The sequence below is a fragment of the Motacilla alba genome, chromosome 11 (genome assembly GCF_015832195.1).
Source record: "Motacilla alba alba isolate MOTALB_02 chromosome 11, Motacilla_alba_V1.0_pri, whole genome shotgun sequence".
In the NCBI taxonomy this organism is placed as follows: domain Eukaryota; kingdom Metazoa; phylum Chordata; class Aves; order Passeriformes; family Motacillidae; genus Motacilla; species Motacilla alba.
The window spans coordinates 3,504,351-3,527,114 of NC_052026.1; the positions used below are offsets into that span (position 1 = coordinate 3,504,351).

Consider the following 22,764-nt stretch of genomic DNA (forward strand, 5'->3'; position numbering starts at 1 on the left):
GCATTCAGGTCTGAAGTTGCAAAAGAAAACAGCCAACTACATCACAGTGTAAAAATTCACCTGAGCCCCTGGCAGTGAAGAGGAGCAGCTGTTCAGAGCAGCAGTGGTTTGCAGTAACACTGATTTCATGTTGTGGAGGGACCAAGAGCTGTCTCTGATCCAGTAATGAAACTAGGGCAGGAAGAAACAGCTCCCCACCACTTCCACTCTGACACAGGCAAACCGGGCAATCTGATTATTTCTCTTTATTCATCTGAGTTACAGATGCTGCCTTGTCTTGCTATCGAATCATAAGTATCATCTGCTTCAAATATGGTAGTTCTGTGCTCCTTCAAAGCAGCTGAGCGTATCCATGAAATTTTTCAGGTGTGTATTACTGCCATGTGTGCTCTGGGCTGTGGGTACTAACAAATACATACACATTTTCCTAATTATTACAGATCAGTGCAGTGTTTACTGAAGGAGGGTTTTTTAACTGGTTAATGTTAGGAGAGTATCTGTGAGTGCCGAGTTAATCTTTTAACGTGCTGCTGTGCTTTTACTCCATTATGTTCTTATTATACTTCTTGATGCATAGAGCAAATCTGCCTGTTGTCTCGTGAAGACAGAACCCAAACCATCAACTTCAATTTACTTATTTAGAGGGACATAAATGCCTCATAATTAAACACGTTTTCCTGCAAATGATGAATTAATTACCTGCATGATGAGAGTGGTCACTCGAGGTGTATCTGAGATGTCCAACAGGTAGGTGTTGAGATACATCACCCACTACTACTGAGATACCTCTCCATCTTGGCTAAAAAAAGAGCAATTAACAGTGTGGCAACCCAGGACATCCCTCTGGGTGCCCTGGATGGCCAGAGCCGCTGGCAGAGGGCTCAGAGACCCTGGCAGCAGCCAAAGACACACGTGGGGTTTTGATCTTAGCCCATGGAGCAAATCACCAACTCTGTATGAAGAACTACAAGCCACATAAGTTAGGTATTGTAGTAGAAGTAGTCATGAAGTGAAGGAAAGAGTTTTTGGGTGCTGCACAGGGGGGTTTAAGCCTTGTACGCAGGGGTCCAAGTTTTGTACATGGGGGTCAGGGATTCTAAGATGGAGGGATTTGGGTGTGCCCTGTCCTCCTCCTTTCTCCTTCCTAGCCTCCATGTCTTTGGTGATGTTGGCACTCACAGATTGGTCTAGAGTAGAAAGTCACCATTCAATATAGATAGTAGGCATTGGGGAAAAAGCATAAACATGTAACAGTAATGTGTGATATAAAAGATGGCACCAGCCCCTGGGAGGGCAGTGTGCCTTTGTCTGAGCTGCTGAACGGGCCACAGCAGTTCAGGAGAAGAATCTTTTAGATAAACAACTATGAACAACCTTGAGACCGGACAACAGAAGACTACTGAGTCTTTCTTTGAAGGCACGGGTTGGAGCAGAGACTTTTCCATCTTTCGGGCTCATCCCAATCTGGAGGTGAGACCCAACATAACAGAGGTCTCAAATGCTTGGTTCAAGGAAACAGGTTCATGACATTAAAATTCTCCTGTCTTTACATCCCATATTTGTAAGCTTTTGTCCCAGGTTTCTTTGCACAGGTAGTGACTGCCAGCAGCAAAGCAGCAGTCTGGCATTGCATTGCTGTCCCCCGACACATGAACACAGGAAGAGTGAGCTTTTGTAACCATTACAAATCTCTCAAAGAGCATCCTGCAGCTTTGAGATCCCTGTCTCCATCCAGCAAAGCATCAGAAGCATATTCTGAATTTTAACCACACAAACAGTTCTGTGAACTCTCTGGAGCTGCTTACAATCTCACAGCCAGCACAGGCTTAAAGCCTTATTGAAAGGTCATTGTGCAGGACTGAACCCAAGTTATTAGGGAACAAATGACCAGGTGGTTTCTCTGCTAAAAGCAGTTTAATGAGAAATTTTTCAGCAGCTACAACCCACCTGCATTTTAATACATTACAAAAACAAAAAAAAAAAACCCCACCCATTTTTCATTAAAAAAAAAAAAGCATCCATCTACCTCTATGCATAAATTTCAACTCAAATATTTGGAGGGAAAAGACTAAAAAATTCTAGATTAAAGTCCAATTCTCAAAGCAGTCAGAAAAGAAATCTGGATGTTCCAGAACTCTAGTGCTTCCTGAGATCTACAGAGGAGGAAAAGACTATGAGCATCTCTTACAGGAAACACTGCTGTAGTCACTGCAATTTAAAAGAAACCTTGTGGTGTTTCAGATTGAATTTCCCATCCAAAGTAATTCCTCATTCCTCAAAGACAATTTTGTTACAGAGTCTGGTGGCAGACTCTCTGTGACTATTGCTTTAAGAATGCAAAGCTAAATTGGTTGAGTTTATTTAATGCCATCAATATTTTTAACAGTTGATTTGACATCTCTGTTGTTGCATCCTTCCTTCTTAAAATGGTACCAGTGCCCTAAATTGACATCATGGTTTTCCTGTTACTGACTTCAAAATGAGCTTATTGGATGGAGGCTCAGGAGATCATTCTGAGCAAGGCTGCTGGCACTGGGAATGGCTTTCTTCAAAAGCATATGAGGAAAAATGATCTGGAGAAACTAGGATTAAAATCAAGCCCACTTACCCTAATTGTACTTTATTGTGCTAACAAAGAATGTTTGTTTTCTTATTTATCAATAACAAAGCAATACATAGAAATTCCCTGAGAGAAAGGAAAAGAAAGGAAAAATCCTAACCTCCAACACACAAATTCCCCTTCAATGTCTGTTTTATGTCCTTCCCTCTGGTTTTTCATCAATTCCTCAGTCACAAATACAAGCTCTTGTCTTCAAATACAAACCTCTGTGATTTATTCCCAGATATTTGTCTCCCTTCTGCCTTGCCTCTGATGCCAGCCTTTGTCACTATTAGATTTTCAAAATTTATGGGGTTCCCTTTGCCGTCCTTCATGTTCTGAAGGATTTATCTATAAATAACTGGAAATCTCTCTCATAATAGAAAATCCCACTGATGCCTTGGAGTGGCTACTAAAAACAGAGGCCACACAGAGTGAAAATAATAAAATAGGTATTTATTAAAGGCCTTTGTCAGGAAAATTAATCCACAAACACCAGAGGTTTATGTCCAAAAAGGAGGCAGAGGAGTCCTGTAACTTTATTCAAATAAAGGGAGAGGGCATGGGGCATTTTCCCTGGGATCTCACAAATTTAGGAGGATGCAGCCTTATTTTATCCTAATTTTCCAGCCACATTTTCCTCTTTCCCCATGGGCTGAGGTACGTGACAAAGGTACACCTTTGTCTTTTCCTTGTGTCAATTAGTGGAATTCCTCATGGAATTTATGGTTCTTCCCATTGTTTCTTTCATCTGTCAGTATCCAGTTTTATTCCTCAGCAGACCTACAGTTTGTTTGTGAAGACAAATCTCTCTCATTCCATTTGCAATCAGTGGAATCCTTCCCACTGTTTGTCTCTCAGTATCCAGCTCTATTTACCAGCAGACCCACGGTTTATTTGTGAAGACAAGTCCCTCATTCCTCCCACCTTCAGTAAATACACCTCGGGCAGTGCAAAAGCCTTGCAGACCCAAATGGACCATGGCCATGAGTTCTTCAGACAGATGTAAGTTTGGTCTGTTTGCATATCAGAGGTGAATTGTCCAGTTATAGCTTCAGGTAATGAAGTCACATTCCCCTGGTTTGCTTCACTTACATTTATACTTTTCAAGGCCTGAGGCAGATGGTAACCTTGGTTCTCAGGCCTGGAAGGACCAAAATGTGTAGAGAGCTTACTGACACTTACATGGAGCTCAGAGTTATACACTAATGCAGTGCAGGATCTGAAAATATATAAATATATATCTGAATATATATATAAATATATAAATATATATCTGAAAATATATAAAAGCTAAAACTTAAAGCATCACCACTTAAACATCATTTTGTTTTGATACAGCAGCAATCCACAGACTGCTGAAGTGCTGAGATGATGACCCATACTGAATTACTGGCTCATTTGTCATAGAATCATTTTGTTGGAAAAGACCTCTAAGGTGGTGAAGTTCAACCAATAACCCACTGCTGCCAGGTCCATCATAATCCTCGTCCCTTAGTGCCACAGTTACTGTCCCTCCCATCCCCTCTGGGGATGATGACAGCACCACTGCCCTGGATAGCCTGTTACAATGCTTGACAAGTCTTTGCATGAAGAATTTTTTTCAAATATCCAAATTAAGCCATGGGGAAACATGAGGCCATGGTACTTCTCCATCACCTTCCATCTACTTACCCTGTTACAAGTGATTAATTTAAGTGATTTCAGGAAAAGGGCTATCTTCCTGTTGTATCTATGGGACACTCAACACATAATCAGCCCTTACCCATAAATAAAGCTGTGAAGTAAAGCATCTGAAGAAGCATGGCCAGCATGTCAAGGAGGGTGATCCTGCCCCTCTGCTCTGGTGAGATCCCAGCTGCAGTACTGCCTCCAGCTCTGGGCTCCTCAGCACAGGAATGGCAGGAAGCAGTTGGATCAGGTCCAGAGGAGGCCACCAAGATGATCAGAGAGCTGGGGCAGCTCTATTATGTAGAAAGACGGAGATAATTGGGATTGTTCAGCCTGGAGAAGAGAAGCTTTGGGGTGACCCAAAGCCTGGAGAAGCTTTGGGGTGACCTAATTTGCCCCTCCAGTACCTGAAGGGAGCTTGCAAGAAAGATGGAGAGAAACTTTTGACAAGAGCCTGAAGCAACAGGAAAAGGGAAAATGGCTTCAAGCTACAAGAGGGTAGGTTTAGATTGGTATTAGGAGGAAATTCTCTGCTGTGAGGCTGGTGAGGTGGCCCAGAGAAGCTGCGGGTGCTGCATCCCTGGAAGTGTCCCAGGCCAGGCTGGACAGGACTTGGAACAGCCTGGGACAGAGGGTGTCCCTGCCCATGGCAGGGGTTGGAACCGGATGCTCTTTGAGGCTCCCAAACAATTCTGTTTCTGTGAAGTTCTTTAGTAAAACAAATAACGAATCAAGATTTACAAAGGGATCATGGTGCCCACCTGACTGTAAGCATCCACCTCAAAAACCCGTGAGGACTGCTGACATGCAGAGTAACTCACATTTCAGAGTATCACAGGATCAGTCATCTTATCTTCATCTAGGTAAACCATCTTTCATTTCCATGATCAACCTCATTTCTACAATCAGATTTTTGTAAATACAAAGAAATTTTAAAATCAATCAGAAAGTAAGCAACATAAACTCCCTTCATGATGTGTTCTTTCATTTCTCTTCAATATGAGAATAAAATCTTGTATCTCTGACTCTAACTGCCCTTTTTGACACCAAGTTTCAGATCTAGAGCTGCTCCCTCACAAGGGCTTTCACTGGAAGGAGCTATCCTGCTAACTTGGCAACCCTTGATAACAGACCAAACTTGAAAGTAAGTTTATTTTTCACTTTTTCACTTATTTTCTCAGTGTGTGTCAGTGTACTGACACCAGAATGATTAGAAATGTCTCTAAGATCAAAGAAAAAAAAGATCAAAGCTACTGTGTGTTCTTGTTCTATTGAGTCAAAAAAGTCTTGCAGTCAAAACTGCCCTTCTAGACTTACCCAGTCTTTGTCTGCTGCATGCACTACTAATCTTTGTTTTCCAAAAGATATGTGCACTGTGAGTTCACAGAGATACTGTTTGTTGTCAAGAAGAACTTCAAATGCTTTCTCAGTACAGCCAGTCACTTGGTATCTACTCTTTCAAAGGGAAAAAAAGAGAATGCCAGAGTGAAAATTGTCAGGGCTGAAAATAGTCCTCCATGCTCCAAATCCACCATACTCTCCTGAATTCTAATTGCTTCAGCTGTTGCTGGAGGGGAGGAAATTAGGCTGGTCTTACTATATTTTACATATTCTTGTCTGTACATTGCTGTCAGAAAGTTCCCAATACTCAGGGAAATACTTTTAGATAGATTCTGAAAAGTAAGTGTTGTTCAACAAGTGTTAAAGAAAACTTCCTTAGATAAAAATTAAATAAAATTTCTTAAACAGAAGTTAGACACTTCAGACAGACACTTCAGTAGTACATAATAGCCTTTTCAGCAAAAAGAATGTTCAAGGATCTATTCTACTTCTAAAAAAATTAATGGATTATCTTCTTATTTTCTGGTCTTGGTTTCAGTTTACTTATATGTCAGAGAGCTGATTAGCATTTTGCTGAAAACAGAAAAATGAAAGTTCCAGTTCTGAGTTCAGACAAAGCAGGCAAGTTATTTACCTGTGTATGTCATGACTAACACAGAGACACTTATTTTTGTATCTCCAATCTACAATATGTGCTTACAGTTGCCAGGTGTTTATTTACTCGTCATTAAAAGATGTGACTTTTTCCTTCTTCCTTTGCTGGTTTCTTGGAGCTAGCCATCCACAGCTCTTGGTTAACACAATGCTGCTAAGCTGAACCTTGTCTGGACTTTTTGTGCTTTTGGGCCTTTTTAGTATGCCTGGAAAAGCTTCTGGTTATGGTAGAAACCTGGCACTGCACAGCAGGAAATCAACATTTTAGATACTTCATTAAATCATTTCATATGAACTAATATGACATTAATGCACTACTACTCATTACCCATTCTTAGATTAAGCCATGGCTGCTTAATGTGTGCAGCTCTCACTGCCTGCAGTGTGCTTACACAGACAGAGTCCCTTGCACAGCACTCCTGGCTTCTCATAAGCTGAGTTTAGTCCACGAGGGGGAGTGTGAAAGCAGGAACAGCATGAGAATGGATCCTGAGTTCCAGAGCTCCACTTGACAGCAAAGTTCACATCCTTGATACCACCCTGGAGCAGATTTACTGAATCTTGTTGAGGAAAAAAAAAAATGCTGATGGATGGGGACTGTGTTTTTGTTTTCTGGATATTTGTTTTCAAACTCTTCTTCCTCTCAAAAAACAATTTTAAATCTCATGAAGCCTCTGAAGTCTTTCAAGCACTTGTTTCCTTGATTCTGGCCCATCAAAACGCAGCACATCGAGCTCTTAGGCCACATGTTCTGGCCAAGACTTACAAATTTTGGCAAAGACATTTGGAAAAGTCTTTTCTTCACTCATTTGGGAGTTTGCTCATGACTGTGAAGCATGTGTTGGTGTGAACAGAGCTACCAAACACCAGCTGCCACAAGCATTAACCCCATACAAAGTGACAGAGAGCTTTCCATCCCTGGGCTGGCAGCAGTGCCCCAGCTCCTCATGGGCAGGGGCCCAGCACCTGAGCCTGGTGCCCTTCCCAGGGCCCCTGAACCTACAGCTCCTGCCAGGGCTCCAAGCTGCCCCACAGCTGCTCTCCACCACCTCAGTATTATTTCACGGCTCATATTTAAATTATTCTACAACATGACAACTGCAGACAAAAAGCAGCATGAACAGTTTTCTTTGTAACTCCATAAAAATGAGGCAGTTTATAGTCATACATAATCTTTAAGCTCATTAGCTGTGATAATTTATGTGAAATGAACTGTGCAGGGCCAGGACTTGGGCTTGATGATGCTGACAGGTCCCTTCCAACTCAGCATATCCTGTGATTCTGTCAAAGGTTATTGGTTTAGAGCTGCTATAGTAAATGTTATACAGTTTGGAGAGGCAAAAATAACAGCTGGATACTCAAAAGTGCAATGTGAAATTGTACATTAGATTCAATAAAAATACTTGCACCCAATAAAATTTTTACATTGCTTTAGTTTTAACTTCCTAACTTAACTCAGACTGAAACTCAACTCTCCAGCACTTTAAAGGTCCTCAGCATAACAAATTATCACTATACAAAACTTATTTGTAATAATAAAATTTATTAAAATGCCTTGTTTTATTAAATAAAACAGAGCCTGCAGTATTTCAGATTATTATGCCCAGAAAGGAGTCTTTTCACTGTTCTATAATCCATACATTTTGAACTCATGGAACATCATAAACATATGCACATTTACTTTCAAAGAAATTCAATATGAATACTGTATCTATAGTGCTTCACATTATACACCACTGATCTACCATCACAGAGGAGATCAAAATTGGAGATCAAGTCACACAGCACTGAAGAACCCAAGAGAGCTCTTCAATACTGAAGTTGTTTTAATCTGAAAGGGAGGAAAAAAAGGAAAAAGGTCACACTGAACAGTCACACACCACATTAGGAACATGTCATTACTTGAGCAGGTTCTTAAACCTTAGTTGCAGAGAGAGAGAGTGATCTGAGCTGAATCAGATAAAAACATTTTCTCAGTGATAAGAGACATGCAAATGTGAAGATTCCAAAACAACTGCTTGTACAAAGAAATCTGTTTTGTGCAAAATGCATAAAAACATATTTCAGCTATTCAGAAACCCAAGCAGCAGTTTGTTTTTTGATATGAAAACACCAATACACAACTGACACTCAGTTCCAAAGGAATGAAGGCAGAGTCCTTCCAAATGCCAGTTGGTACCTGCCCATTCCACTCCACACCCCGACCCCAATTGCTCTGCCATGAGAGCAGATGGACGTGGTGTTCAAAACATGCCTCGAGTCCTCTCCTTCAGCTAGCCAGGGACACTGAACAGAAGCCACTGCAGTGACTGTTCCACATGGGACATTTCTGAAGCTCACTCTGATCTGCAGTGGAGACAGTTAGGCTTGTTCTATTTTACTTCAGGTGTGTGTAAAATATTGTGAAATGTGCTTTTCTGATTTTCACATTTGTGTTAGCACTATCTTTAAGTCTCTAGTTTATAAAAATGTAATAGCACAGTCTAAGTTTAGAAGACATGTACATGACTCAAGTGTTGTTCTGCTCGCTTCGCTGTCCCTTGCTGAAGCACAGACTGGCTGAAGCAGTGGTGCCACACAGCAGATCTATCTGAATGGAATCTCAGCAGACAATGTTCCTTCCAATGTTCCCAGGTCAAGAGAAGTAGATAAATGAAAATAGGAATTTCCACCTGCACTAGTTCAATTTTTAATTCCAATTCAAAATACCTTCCAAAGTTATCAGTCACCTTTAATTATAATGTCCATTAGCTCTGCTAGGCCTGTGTGTTTAGTGGTCTTTACCTTAAGAGGCTTCTCTCCTAAAATTAATGACCTTCTAGATTAAAATGTCTAATATTTGTACTCTTTCCTCACCAAAGTGAGCAATATTTTATCTTCATAAAGAAAGTGGCTTATTCACATTTGCTGCAAATAGAATGACAACTCATAAATTGATGTTTTAGTTATTCACTGTAAAATCTGCAAGTGTTTCAGTAACCTTTCTGCTTACCTTCTAAGAAGTTCTTTAGGTGACAAGCCTGTGGTATCCATATCACTAAGGCTGTCACTGCTATCTGTAGTGTCTGAGCTGCTGTCTTTTTCTGATTTTTTATTCTTGTGTTTTCCTTTGTTTTTCTGCTTCTTATGCTTCTTTTTCTGTAAAAAGAACAGAAATAATCCTTTATCTCCTTGTGAAAGACTTGGATTTTTCTAAATATCAACAAAAGAAAAAAGTCAATTTCAGTACGGACTCAAAGCTTCAGTGAAACAGAACACCTGTCAATGACTCTTTTCTTCTATTCAGACTAAGCTTAAAAAAAATATTGTAAACCAAAATTCATTTAATCCAAGCACTCAACTCTCCCTAAAGCAGATGTTTCATTAGTTATCTGAATATAAGCCATGACTGCAATTCCCAGACTGTGTCTGACACATTGCACACAGAACATGAAACTACCCACAATATTGTACCTGTAGTCACATCTGTGCATATGGAAAAAGCAGCATCATAGCAGGATAGTTTTCTGGTTTCCAAGCATAAATAATAAAACATTCTGAAAGGCAGATCAAAGAATCAATAAATCAAAAGTCAGTATTTAAATTTATTACCTTTTCCTTTTTTCGTTTGCGTTCTTTCTTAGTCTTGTGCCTCTCTCTGATTTTCCTATGCTTTTCTTTCCTACTAGGCCCAGGAAAAGTTGCTGGCAGCTCTGTTTGTTGTTGCCAAGTAGTGCCTAAAGTACAAAGCAAATGCATAAAGAATAAAAAAAAACCCAACAAAAATAGGGTAATTTGGTTATTACATTCTGTATTACTTTTAACCTAATATGACAGTTAAACAAACAAAACCCCCAGCTTTAAAAAGGAAATTACATGTCTAAAACTCCCACCTGTAACATCCCTATTGTAATTAAATGCCTTTGCAATCTGTTAAAAAATGAAATTGCAAGGCTGTCCTCTATTTTCACATCCATTTTTATCATTACCTCTATAGAGTTAAAACAAACCTGGTGCACAGGCACAGAGGTTCCTGTTGGTGGGTCACAGCATGGCAACAAAACATTTGGTGATGCCTGCTTACATAACACACATTAAGAGACAGATGGCCTACTCACAAATGCTTTTTTTAAAGAGAGGTATCGTGTATTTTATATACAATTTCAATGTGCAGAATTTACACTCTAGATGCTTGCAGAACCTACCAGAAGAAAAAGCTGGTGGCAACTTTGGTCCAAATTCCTCTGCTGCATCCTGTTCCTGCTTTGAAGTAGGCAACGAAGAAATGCCAGAATCAGCTGTAGCAGTCACATTCTCTATGGAAAAAACCAAAACTTGCTATATTTGAAAGGAAAATAAGAAAATACTTTTTCCAAGAAGTGTTGAAGAAAGTTCCAAGAGGCTTTCTAAAAACCTTTAAGAAAGCAAACTGATCAGCATCCTCTATCTCTATGGACTGCTTTGGCCAACTGGGTAGCTGACATTCTGAAACATGTCAACATACTGTAGGGTTTTTTTTTCTTTTAAATCAAAATTTACCCTTTAAACTATAAATATTAATTAAATTGCTATTAGTGTATTTGTTTGCTTCCCTTTTGTAACAGTACTATTTTTCCATTACTCAGAATGAATAAAAAAACTCCATGAGATGTAAAAGGTTAATAAACACTACAAGTTAAACGTTAATAGAGCCAACTGTGACAGTAAGTGAACAAAGCATTCATTTTAAGTATGTTCCTGTTTCCCTTCACTGTGTAACAGGCATATTCCATTCAGCAGTTTGCTTGTAAAATCGACACAAAAGGTCCATGGCAATGCTGGTAACACTGTAACATGCAAGGCCCTGTTCAGAGCTGCACTGTTTGCATTTCCTACATCATAGCTCTGCCAATCTCCGATCATCTGCACAGAAGCACAGCACTGAACAGTCCAAGAATGTGTGATTCAAGAATGAAACTTTGACAAGGTATTTGTTTTATGTTGCATAAAAATGAACTTCCAGTAAGTACTACCTTGTAAATTAGAGGAAGTACTGTCTGCTTTGTCAACTGTTTTGGCGGTTTCTGACTGTTTTTCTGAAGTAGTTGGTTGCTGTTCTTCATCACTCTCTTCTTCTTCAGAGGAAGATGATTTTTCATCTGAGGAGCTCACAAAGATGGCCTTAAATAAGTCCATTGGGGGTCGTCTGCTTTCTTCCTCCTGGTTCTTATCTTCCTCAGCTACCTGCTAAATTGCATCACAACAAACTGTATTTAAGCACTAAAGAAACTAACAATCTCTCTCTGATAAGGAATAACTTCAGGCATGCTGACAGGTATTTACAAAACATTTGCATGGCACAATAGCTGTGAAATAAACAATCTTGGTCCCAAAGAGTAAAGCTCTGAAACACTGAGGAACTAAGCCAGTGTCCTATAAAGAGTAGTGCAGTTTGTGAAAATAATCCCCAGATACTATAAATTCTAATTCATTAATTCAAACTTCAATTATATAATGCTAAATTTAAGCAAAAGGAAAAAAGGAAAACATCATCTTTCTCCCCAAAATATGCACTCTCTCCTATGGAAAGGAGAAATAAATACATTCTGTGCCTGTGAGCAGAGTGGTGGTAAAGTTACTGAATTTAGTTCCCAGACTATTGGGCTACATTTTTTCTTCTCTTAAGCCCTACTTCAAGTATAATCAGAGGTAAGCTGCAAACATCTTGCACCCCAGAGTTATAACCTCAAAGTTCTTCAAACTTTGCTCATCCTGAGTTGGCTCTGGTGCAAACTGATCTGTATTCATATATTAACAATTCATATCAACATATTTAAGCAATATTAACATATATAAACAATTCATATATTAACCCATCTTATTTCTGGGTTTTCAAGGATTACAGCTATTCTTTTAAGTTCAAACCCTGTTGTAAACTCACCACAGTGGGAGGAGTTTCAGTTGTCCCAGTTCCACTTTCTTCTTTTGCTGGCACTGGTGGCTGCTGCTGAGCATCAGCTTTTGATCTAGCAAGACTAATGAATTCACTGATGGAATCTTTCTTCTCCTTCTCTTTATCTGACACATCCCACCTTGAAGATTTCTTTGGTTCTAAAACATCCGAAATATTCAAATCACCTGCATGCCAAATTGTTCTGCATTTCATGACCTACTTGATTTTAAATTACTCTGCTCCCTCTGTTTGACATTTTTAAAACCTTTTTAATGAATATTTGACCTATAAATGTCTTTTAGGTAGAAGAAATTTGCTTTATATCACTAACTTCAGTTTTTATGTCACTGAGTTTTTATTTTCAATTCCTTTGTTTGGGTTTTTTTAATGAAAAAAAAATCATGTGGTTAGGTTCTCAATGAAAAAGGTGCCTTTTCTGCACTATTATCTCATGTACAGTTAAATTGATAAAGTAACAACAAACTTACTGTTGAGACTGTTACTCTCTTGGATCTTTTCATTTGTTGCTTGAGTTACAGATGTGGTGGGCTCAGGCACAGTTAAAAAATTAAAAACAGAATACTTGTCTCGCTTCACTTTTGGCAAACCCACTACAGAAGAACTAGAAAGAAATAAAATTATTTGCTGATGATTGTTTTCAACAGAGAAAAATTCTCAAATTAGCTGCAACAACCTGAACTCCTACAGTAGTCCTTCAAATGCATGCTATTTTATCAGAGGTCACCATATTTCGTGACACAAATAAAACCTTTGGGCAGTTCTGTATCACCTTATGACACAAGAAAACATCAAGCCAGTTTTTCTACAAGCAAATGAAAAACTCAGAATTTATAAAAAGTTTTAAAAATATAAGTATCAATTATCTTACTCAGGATATGGATCACGAACATTAAATCTTTTACACAGCAGCTTATCAGGATGCCATTCAAAGTTGTCTCTTGTGAGTTTGCCAAACATCTTCATCTTCACAGCTGTTTCCTTATCATCAATATCATTCTGAAAAAGTCAAACATTTATAGCTGACAAATAATTTTTAAAGAGAGATATAATGTATTTTATATACAATTTCAAAGTGCAGAATTTACACTCTTTAGTTTACAGAATTAATTTAATTTACAGAATAAATTTAATTAAATTAATTGTAATTTAATTTACAGAATTTACACTCACAAAAAACTTTCTGAACTGTTGTAAGATTTATGAACAGGACAAATCCATCAATATTTAAATGCTGTTTAACAAAGACTACTCTGTATGCACCAAGTGTTTTCAAAAGCTGCTAAACATTAGGGCAACAAAACAGTGACATATCTTCATGAGAGTTTAAAAGGAAAAGGAAGTCAGGGCTCAGGCAACAACTGCAGCTCCAATGCATTAAAAGGCTGCAGGCAGCAAATACCTCTTGGTCTCGAGGAACTTCAACTTTGTCAACATCATCTTCATACTTGGCCCGGGTGAATCTGGAGGAGAGTGTGGAGCTTGAGGATCTGTAGAACATTGCTGCACGGAAGAACTCCTCCTGTTCTCTGCCTCGCTCCCACTCTGTCATGTTCTGGTCAAAAAAACGCTCCAGTCTTTCTCCTGTAAGATGAGGAGAGAAATGCTTAGCAGAGATGGCAGCTTACTTTGGGTCAACACTTTTCAAACAAAAAATAACATTCTTGCATGTATTTAATGAATATTTATCTTAAGGGTAGTATTAACGTCAACTGAGTTAATCCTTGATAAATGGAGGTCGTTTTTCAAGACAGCAAAAATGACAGCATTTGCCAAATGCAAAATTGATATTTTAAGTAATTTTACTTGTAAAACCGATTCCTTATTCATTGCCCCTTAAAGAATGTTCAAAATACTTACTGGATTTAACAGGGGATTAAAACAAAAAGTATAACCCAAAGCTTTATCAAATAAGTAAAACATAGAACAAAAGAATTGAAGCCTGGCTATGCTCTGGTAACTTGCTGTCTGGTCTATGAAGTGCCCACTGATAAATTCAGAGTTTGCACGCAGCTTTACAGCAACAGGTTCAGTTTGTCTCCCGGAAGGAAGAGGAAATAACACCAGCCAAGCAACCACACTTACAGTAAAACAGACCTTTACCATTCCAGTTATTTCTACATTTCTGCAATTTCATCGTAATGACTAGGGAGGCACAGTCATAATACAGTCAGAACTGGGAATACTCAACTTCACCCAGGGAAAATCCCAGTCCTGAACAGAGCAACTCTGGGTTCAAAGCTCAAGTAGTCTGTCCCAATGCGGTTACTAGAAGAGGCTACTCACCAGAAAATATTTATTTTATATAATGAAAAGGACTTTAAAAAAGATAAAAAAGAAAAAGAATCCCACATCACAACTAAAACAACAAACCCAGGTTTTCTACCTGTCACCATATGCTTTCCTCTGTCAAATTTCCCTGCAGTCTATTTTCTTCTTTCCCAATAGCCCCTGTCTACTTCAAAAATTGGGAAAAAACGTTTTTTTTAAAAGTTCATTTCAAGGCAATTTACAGTAATGGGCTGATGATGAACTCCCTAGATCAATTTCAGCTTTTCATGCCTTACAGAAAAATCACAGAACTGGAGAACTCAGCACACGGCATCGCAAGTACCTAGTTTAATCTAAGATACACCACATTTAATTGGTATCATTTAATATCAAAAACCTAAACAAAATGGAAAGAGACTGAAACAGCATGAAAAGAAATGATGAAGGAGGTTGGATGTTTTTTGTTTTGAGTAAGAGCTCTGCATTGATGCTGTGTTTTTACAGTAGTCATTTTTTCTGAGAAGAACACAAGTGACAGCAGAAGTTTGAGTATCTGAAGGACAGACAATACAAGCTTGGAGAAGTGTGAAATACTTCGTTCACTTAAGGGCTCTTATCTTGCCCTGGTGCAGAGGGTATGGAGTTTCTTCTGATTCTACTGTTACCCAGTCCTGTTTCTGCCTTTATGTGATCTGTCAGTTTAGCTCCTCTAAGAGAAACAAACTAAATTAAAAGGCTTGTTCCACTGACCAAAGCTGAAGCGTACCTTGGCAAATGAAATGAGGGAAATCGGGAAATGAAGCAGAACTGAACTTCTGCTACATCACAGAAGTATGAAATGTAATGCCTAAAATCAAGACTTGCTGACAACTGAATAACTGAGCAGTTCTCTTGAAATCAACATGACTAAGTATCAGTAAAGATTTCTGTAAACATTGGTCCTGAAAAGAAGTAAAAGGAGAAATGCTGTGGAATTCAGGAAGAGAACTCATAGTCAATATAAAATGCACTGGGGAAAAAAAAAGGGTGGGAAGGGAAGGAGAAAATTAAGAAATATTTTACCTTTTTCTCCTTGTTTAAGACTTTTCACAAAATTTTCATATCTTTTTTGTTTTTCTGGATTTTTTGCAAATGGTTTGAAGTCACTAGAACCAGCATTTGCTAACTGCCCCCCCAGCAGCATCTGCCATTTGTTAGCAGCATCTTCTGGGGAGGCCAACTGGAATCTGCTATTTGGTGACTGCTGAGACACTATTTTTGCTTTCATTTTTTGTTCAGATGCTTGTTTCACTTCTTTGAGTCTTTCTCTATCTTTCTCAGACAGATATTCCAAAACAGAAGGAGCTGGACCTAAAGCAGAAAAAAAGCAGTAAAGAGAAATCAGTTAAGATAAAGAGAAATGAAAAATTACTAGAACTATTTCTTCCACTTTAGCAGAAGAAAAATCCCTACCACATGTGTTTAAATTCAGATAAAATGCTCTTAAGCAGAAATTAACAATAACATGGCATACATGGCAAATAAAAATTTGGCCAATTTTACATCTTTTATGCTATTTACATATAACTTGATAAAGTTTACTATTAAAGTTTACTAACATAGAAACAAATGTGAGCCACAGTTACAAATTATCTTCTTAGTATATCTGAATGTATTTCAGTAAAACATTTTACAGAAAAAATTATCACAGCCTATTATATTCATAAAAGGCCACAACCCTCCCAAACAAAACACATTCCAACACATACATTTTGTCTTTGAAATATTGAAGTGAATGAAAATACAGACAGTTACATCAACAATTCACCCGCTGAGATGAAACTGAACAATGAAATGGTAACTAGCTATGGTAACTAGATTTGATATATTTATGTTAGAAAATAAGCACTCATGGCCAGACCAAATTCTTACTGTTCTATAACTAAACACACAAACGTGCTTGAAACACAAGCACGGATCTTCATACCTTTCAGCTCAGCCTCTCCTAGCTGTTCCCTCCTCTGAGCTGCATTCAAAGCATGCCTGCTGTGCTGTGTTGGATCACTCTCCAGTTTCCCAGCTGACTCCTCCAATGCCTTCTGTAAGTGGCAGCTTTCATTCCCAGCTGGCAGCACAGGTCGAAAATAATGGACTGGTCTGTAATTTCGTGGCAGGCTAGGTGGTGGATAAATCTGGGGGGAAAGGGGCAACGAAACAAAAACACTGAGAGAGAGACACAGCTTTGTATGCAGCACTTACAAATGTGCTCCAGAAAAAGCTCAACTTAAGAACTCCCCAATTTACATCTTAGCAGCAGAAACAGATAGCACAAGCTACCAGTTCCTATAGACCAGTAAGTGGCACTGTAATACAAACTCTGGGAACAAATATATTGACCATGTATTGACAACTATGAAAAAATATGAAAATGTGCACATCAAGTGATAGAAAAATTAACAAGAGTCTTAGGAGGCACTGCTTTTATTTGAGAAAACACCTTTTAATATTGCTTACTATTTTTTTAAATTGAAGTCAAATTACTTAATCAATTGGACTACTGAGTACTTCCATGCTTCCTACATCTGAATGTCTTTCAAAGTGCTTTTCCCCATGTTCTTCATTCAAGCTGTTACTTAAAAAGTTATCTCTGTGCTCCCTATATGATGGGATTTTATATACCACACAAATATTCTTCCTTAGAAAGAGGGCCCCATCACACAATTGTTTGTCATTCTAATTTATGCAAACATATATGGCATGAATTATGTAAACCTGAAGAAAGGACTAAGAAATTAAATTGTCACCAAAATAGCAAAGTGGACAAAGCACGAGGCCTGCTTTTTACAGAAAACTGAATGTTACATATGAAAGATCTAGAACCAAAATATGTTTTTTGGGTTTTTTTTTAAGTTAAATTAAACCATTCCTCCAACTTTATAGAAAGTAGCAGAGAATAGTGTGGAAGGCATTTGTTCCAAGCCAGTACTCAGGCAAAGTTTAAAATACCTTCAGGAGTCTGATAAATTTTAGGTTTCTATTGAACAGCCCCAGGGCTATAATTTTGTTCATTCAGCGATTTTTACTGCTGACCAAAACATTTCCTTCTAAGAACAGCAAAACACCAGAAAAGAAGCAGTAGAGTCCACACAGTTCACATGACAAATGATGTTATTCTTAATACATAAAATATCACTAGCTGCTTACCTTGATTGGAGCTGATGGTTTGGATGCCAAGGAAAAACCAGCCAGGATTTTGCCTATATATTTAAAATCTCTTTCAGGCCCTACAAAATGATTGCAGATATAATATTTAAAAGAGGCATGTTAGGCAATTTTTTTTCCTGCATGTTTTCCATATGTCACTGTCTATTATGAGTCATAATTGGAGTTCGTCTTCGCCACCTTTCACTTAAAATTAAGGGTTCTGATTCTGGGTTAGTATTACACAAGTAAAAACTGCTGCCAGAGTGACTGCTGCAGGTTGAACACGGCTGACAGTGAAGGAGCAGTATCCATACTGTGCACAGCTAACACCATCAGTGCCATTAACGTGTGCAACCCACATGAACAGCTGCTCCAGAAACTGTGGCAGCATTTCATGCACTTACACACTGCAGTAAAAATAAAGTGGCACCAAGATACAATTCATAAAAATTATCTGAAAATACAGAAGTTCATCTTAAAAAAAAAGTTCTCTTTTTTAAGTGCTAGGCCGTATTTTGTAACTGATTCACAACCACTTGTTTTCTTCAGTGAAACTGAACACTGTATCTCACAAAGCAGCACAAATGTCATTTTGAAAATATGCTTTGAGGGTTTAATCTACACTGGGATTAGTGGAAGACTTGGGAAATTACTTCTGTAATTGAACACTTCATTGAAGTAGGACTAGTTGAATTTTCAGATATCAAGGCTGAAAATTAAAATATATGGCAAATACAGAGTACATTTCTTATTTTATTTTCCCCCACATTACACTCACTCTTTAAAGAGAACCACAGCTCTTACTTTTTTTGGATTTATACTGTTTGGGTGCTGTCCAGCCATACAAGCCATCCCCAGGCTCCTCATCCTTTAGAACTGTATCGTATTTTGACAGTGTGTCAGTTGCATAAATATCATCATCTTCTTCCTCTAAAGCTCCTACACCAAAAGCCTAAAATACATATTTTAAAATACATATTTTAAATGAGAACTCAAAAGTGGAAAAGCTTTTAAGTCACATATCAGAACACATCTACATGGATATATACTCATCTATAGAAAGTACAAATATAGATACTCTGGGAAAAATGTACAGTTACACCACAGAAACTGAGGGGGAAAAAACCCCACACCTCAGTGAGCACAAAAGCAGCAAAAGCAAACACATTCCACTCCCTTGTGGAGTGGCAGGGAGGGACAGCAAGTTTGGTGTGCACAAGACAAGGACAGCAGACTAGTTCCACCAAAACAACATGTGCAATCTGACTAAGAGCAGGTTAAATTCTCAAAAGGAAAAAAATATGGCAGTTGACAGGGAAATTAAACAAGTAGAATTCCCAGAAAATATAAATTGACAGTCCTTCTAGATAAGAACTCCAAATACCCTGGAGCAACACAAAACCTCTCTAGATGACAGATACAGCATTACTGAAAGTACAATAGACAAAAAAACATTAACTAAAAACATACTGAATATTAACTTTATCTAATCAAAGTAACACAGAACATTTTTCCATCCAGCTACTCAGTCAGGTAATTTTAGAGTTGTCTTTTACAGTTTCAGTAAGTGAAGGCATTTGAGAGTTCTAAGGATTTTTCCACATCTTCAAAACAAGTTTTAAAAAAACCCTATTATCAAAACACACTTAACATTTCTTACAATATTACAATGACTAGGAGCTTTCAACTTAAAACAAAATTTATGTGGATTTTACTGCACTAATCATAAAATGCATTAAAGGACGTCCTTACCTGACCTGTAATACCTAGTTTTCTTCCTTTACTGTGTCTCAGATCACCAAGTAAGTTGCTTGTTTCTTCAGAACCACCTGTGAAAAGATTCAGGTGTTCTCTTCCAGATGCACCAAACAAGGCTTGTGAGGGGTCCAAACCCTTATAGCCAAGTCCATGGACATTTTCTTTTGGAGTCAAGTCTACAGGCATTACATCTTTCGGTGCAAAGGTCACATTCTCTGGCTGGTATTCATCCTCTTCATCCTGGCACAAAATAAAAGTTTATGAGAGCAAATATGACTAAAAGTTCTGTATGTTGAGCTTTAACAACACTCACATATCATGAGCCTAGGCAAGTTTGCATTTCCTGAATTGTGTATGAACCATACCTTCTTATGAAATTTAAATATTAAAAACTTTCTACGCATTAAGCACAGAAAGTATTCATAAACACTTTCAAGAAGATTTGAAAATGCATTTTAAAATACTGTTTGAGGACATTAAAGAAGCTGTCTTTTTAATCTGTTATCACATATTCTTACATAAGTCAACAGACTCTTTCCCTGTTCAATACCTCAGAGCCCTCAGACAGTCCAGGGGGTAACGCACAACCATAAATCTTCACGGTAGGATCTGTAAGAGACATCATACCATTAAATGACATTAATAAAAATAAAAAGAGGGTTTAAAATCAATTTTCTAATCAGTCTGTGAATGTTAACTTTCTACTAATAAGAAAGTTAACTAGCTCAGGAACTTCCCTGAACTTACCAGGTTTCTGTCTGCGTGGCTTTCTTTTGACTCGTGGGCCAATTCCTTGTCCTTCTTTCCAGCCCATTTTTCGTAACAGTTCAACCCCTACTGTTATTCTAAAAAGAAAAAGAAAAAAAAAAGGAAACAAAACCCAAAATTACTTCAAACCACACCTTTATTATTTGTTGATAAATAATGTACATATATAATATTTCAACTTCTAGTTTTATATCCCACTTTAAAAACAAATCTGAAAGTGTTGCTATTTGCATACACACTACCTGTCAGTTTACAGATGTTTACCCGGTGCAACTCTGCACATTCAAAACAAAAATCCAGGGGGAGGCCACCTAGGAAATGTACCACTGCAGGATCTTCCAGTCTCACAACTCCAGTGGTCAGACATTACTTTTCTAAGCAATTCAACATTTCTAAGTGAAACAAGTGGTTTGGCAAAGTTTTATGTGAATTTACTTACTTAGACGGTCCAATTAAATCATCAAATGCAGTGGTTCCTGGAATGGGAGCAACTACTCCTGCAATCTGTCTAGCTTTCTCCTTTATTCTGTCTTTAGCTTTAGATGCAAAATCATCTGTAGTTGTAATATCTTTTGGGGCTATCCCAAATTCACTAAGATCCTGGAAATACACACAAAATGAGAACATTTAGATTAAATATCCTTTGAATTCTTACTGTAATAGTAAAGTAATGAAAATGGCATATGACCTTCATATTTGCTAATTTTCTCAAACCACTAATTTTCTCAACATACCAGCTGTTTTTTCAGTAACTTTAGTGAAAATATCTTAAACAGTTTCACAAGTATTTGCATTTTCTGATAAAGTGAAAAGGTTGAGTTCTGGTTTTATTTTTTAATATTGACATCACAGGAGCTTCTTAAATGAACCTATGAAATAGTCTGTATAACCTAGTAGGATAACACTGTATACAATATGTAATTTCAAGGTTACTTCAATTTTTGCTGTCATGGCAACTATTTACCCACGTTTTCAATTCCTTTCTAAATTTACCTCTTCATCCATGAAATCTTCTGGTCCAAGAATGGTTCTGCCTGCTCTCTTCTGCCGTGATGATACAAAAGCTGATGGTGTCCATCCTTTAAAGAAGGTAAATATTTAAGTGAGGTACTTAAGGCAACATAATATTAAAAAAAAAAAAAAATCAAACATTTCAACCTTACATCTTAAGGATACATCAAAGGAATATTTGTAAAATTACAGTCCCAAAAACACGGGGAGAAATAACTTCAGCAATACTATTTCAACTGTTCACTGTATAAGGAATAGCAGGAACAAAAACGTACCTTCCTTTGTACCAACAGTGTTGAAGTAGCCAGCAGAAAAGCCACCAGTAAATGCACCATGGAATCGCTGGTATCGTCCCTTTGCATCTTTAACAGTCTGCTCTTGAAGAGGAACCGGCTTTTTAATTCGTTCACCTACAAGCAAATAAATCAGAAAGTAAGACACAACTTTACATGAAGGAATTATTTCCCACCTCCTCCAGAAGCTGTTTCTTCCTTGCAAGTAAGAACAGGATCAAACACTAGCCAACCTGACACGGAAATCATCACATTTTATTTATTTCCATTCTATTGTAACTATTCAGGTACACCACTGATAAATGAAAAGCATGAAGCGTTCACATCAAAATCCTTAATTCTACTGACTTCTGAGAACACTGGATTTTATCTTGTGAAAGGAAACTTTTAGTTTTTAAGCATGCAAGACTTCTGACAGGATTGCTTCACTTCAGTAATTACACACCAAAAGTGTATAAACTGAAACAAAACACGAAAGCCATAGCCTTTGACACAAACATTTACCTCTTTTTAACCATATTTCTTGAGTAAAATGGCACAGACTTGGGAGTCACAACTGTACATTAGTCCCGGCCCTGTCCATCTCAACCATGTAAGCATCGGACGGTCAGATTAGCATAACTGCGTGCACCCGAACTGTACTGGGTTGTTTTGGGCGGAGGGGAAGACAGAAGCAAAGACCGGCACCCAGCTCCACCCGGAGCAGCGGGCACAAGCCGCGGGGTCCCTCAGCCACAGCCGCTCTGCTGCCGAGGCCTTTCTTTCCCCGCTCCGCTCGCAGGAGGCCCGCCGTGTGCTGGGCCACATCCTCCCGCAGGACAGCACGGCAGGAGGCAGGGGAAGCGGGTGTGCGCTGGCCCACACGCCACAGCCCCTCAGAGGAAGGGCTGCACGGCCTTCGGCCGCCAACCCAACGGAGCGGACCGCGCAGCCCCTTCGGGATGCCCCGGCGCCAGCGCCTCCCGCCGGGCCGCTCTCCAGCGCTCGCACGACGCATTGACAGAGGGAGGGAGGGAGGAGGAGCAGACGAGCCTCCCGGGGGTCCCTTACCCTCCTGCAGGGGCTGCAGCGCGCTTCCATAGCTCACCAAGTCCTCCTCCTCGCTGTCGCTGCTCTCCGCCGCCATCTTACGCGACGGTGGCCGCGCGGGACACGGGGCGTCACGAGAGGAGGCGGAGCCGGCAGCGCCCGGCGCCCCCCGCCGCCTCCTGCCGGCACCGGGAGCGCTCCGCGGGACAGCGGCGCCCTGCACCGCCGGACGGGAGCGGCGGGACGGCCCGCAGCCC

The 22,764-nt window shown here is 38.9% G+C and overlaps 1 protein-coding gene across 3 annotated transcripts; it reads right to left on the bottom strand.

Moving 5' to 3' along the window:
* Positions 1 to 7,791: 7,791 nt before the first annotated feature.
* GPATCH1 (G-patch domain containing 1) lies at positions 7,792 to 22,666 on the bottom strand. 3 transcript variants are annotated; one of them, XM_038148437.1, is made up of 20 exons: positions 22,566 to 22,666; positions 21,461 to 21,595; positions 21,168 to 21,253; positions 20,614 to 20,774; positions 20,154 to 20,251; positions 19,957 to 20,015; positions 19,401 to 19,646; positions 18,453 to 18,600; positions 17,649 to 17,728; positions 16,432 to 16,636; positions 15,528 to 15,815; positions 13,597 to 13,778; positions 13,066 to 13,193; positions 12,665 to 12,798; positions 12,165 to 12,334; positions 11,257 to 11,470; positions 10,450 to 10,560; positions 9,857 to 9,981; positions 9,258 to 9,403; positions 7,792 to 8,096 (listed from the first exon to the last, which is right to left on the bottom strand). In XM_038148437.1, exons 3-20 carry the CDS (start codon positions 21,177 to 21,179, stop codon positions 8,075 to 8,077), a joined length of 2,529 nt encoding a protein of 842 aa, XP_038004365.1. In that variant the 5' UTR covers positions 21,180 to 21,253; positions 21,461 to 21,595; positions 22,566 to 22,666; the 3' UTR covers positions 7,792 to 8,074. The 3 variants fall into 3 exon arrangements, with proteins under 3 accessions (XP_038004365.1, XP_038004364.1, XP_038004363.1); XM_038148436.1 differs by having other exon boundaries at positions 11,257 to 11,467; positions 22,529 to 22,631; XM_038148435.1 differs by having other exon boundaries at positions 22,529 to 22,631.
* Between the last annotated feature and the right edge of the window lie 98 nt (positions 22,667 to 22,764).

Bases quoted from the DNA above. Each gene is read 5' to 3' on its own strand.
- GPATCH1 (XM_038148435.1), bottom strand. From the start codon at position 22,604: ATGGCGGCGGAGAGCAGCGACAGCGAGGAGGAGGACTTGGTGAGCTAT. The intron at 20,252-20,613 runs GTAAGTAAATTC...TTTTCTTTTTAG, and splicing joins GATTTAATTGGACCGTCTAA to AATAACAGTAGGGGTTGAAC. The intron at 8,097-9,257 runs GTAAGCAGAAAG...CCTCCCTTTCAG, and splicing joins CCTAAAGAACTTCTTAGAAG to ATTAAAACAACTTCAGTATT.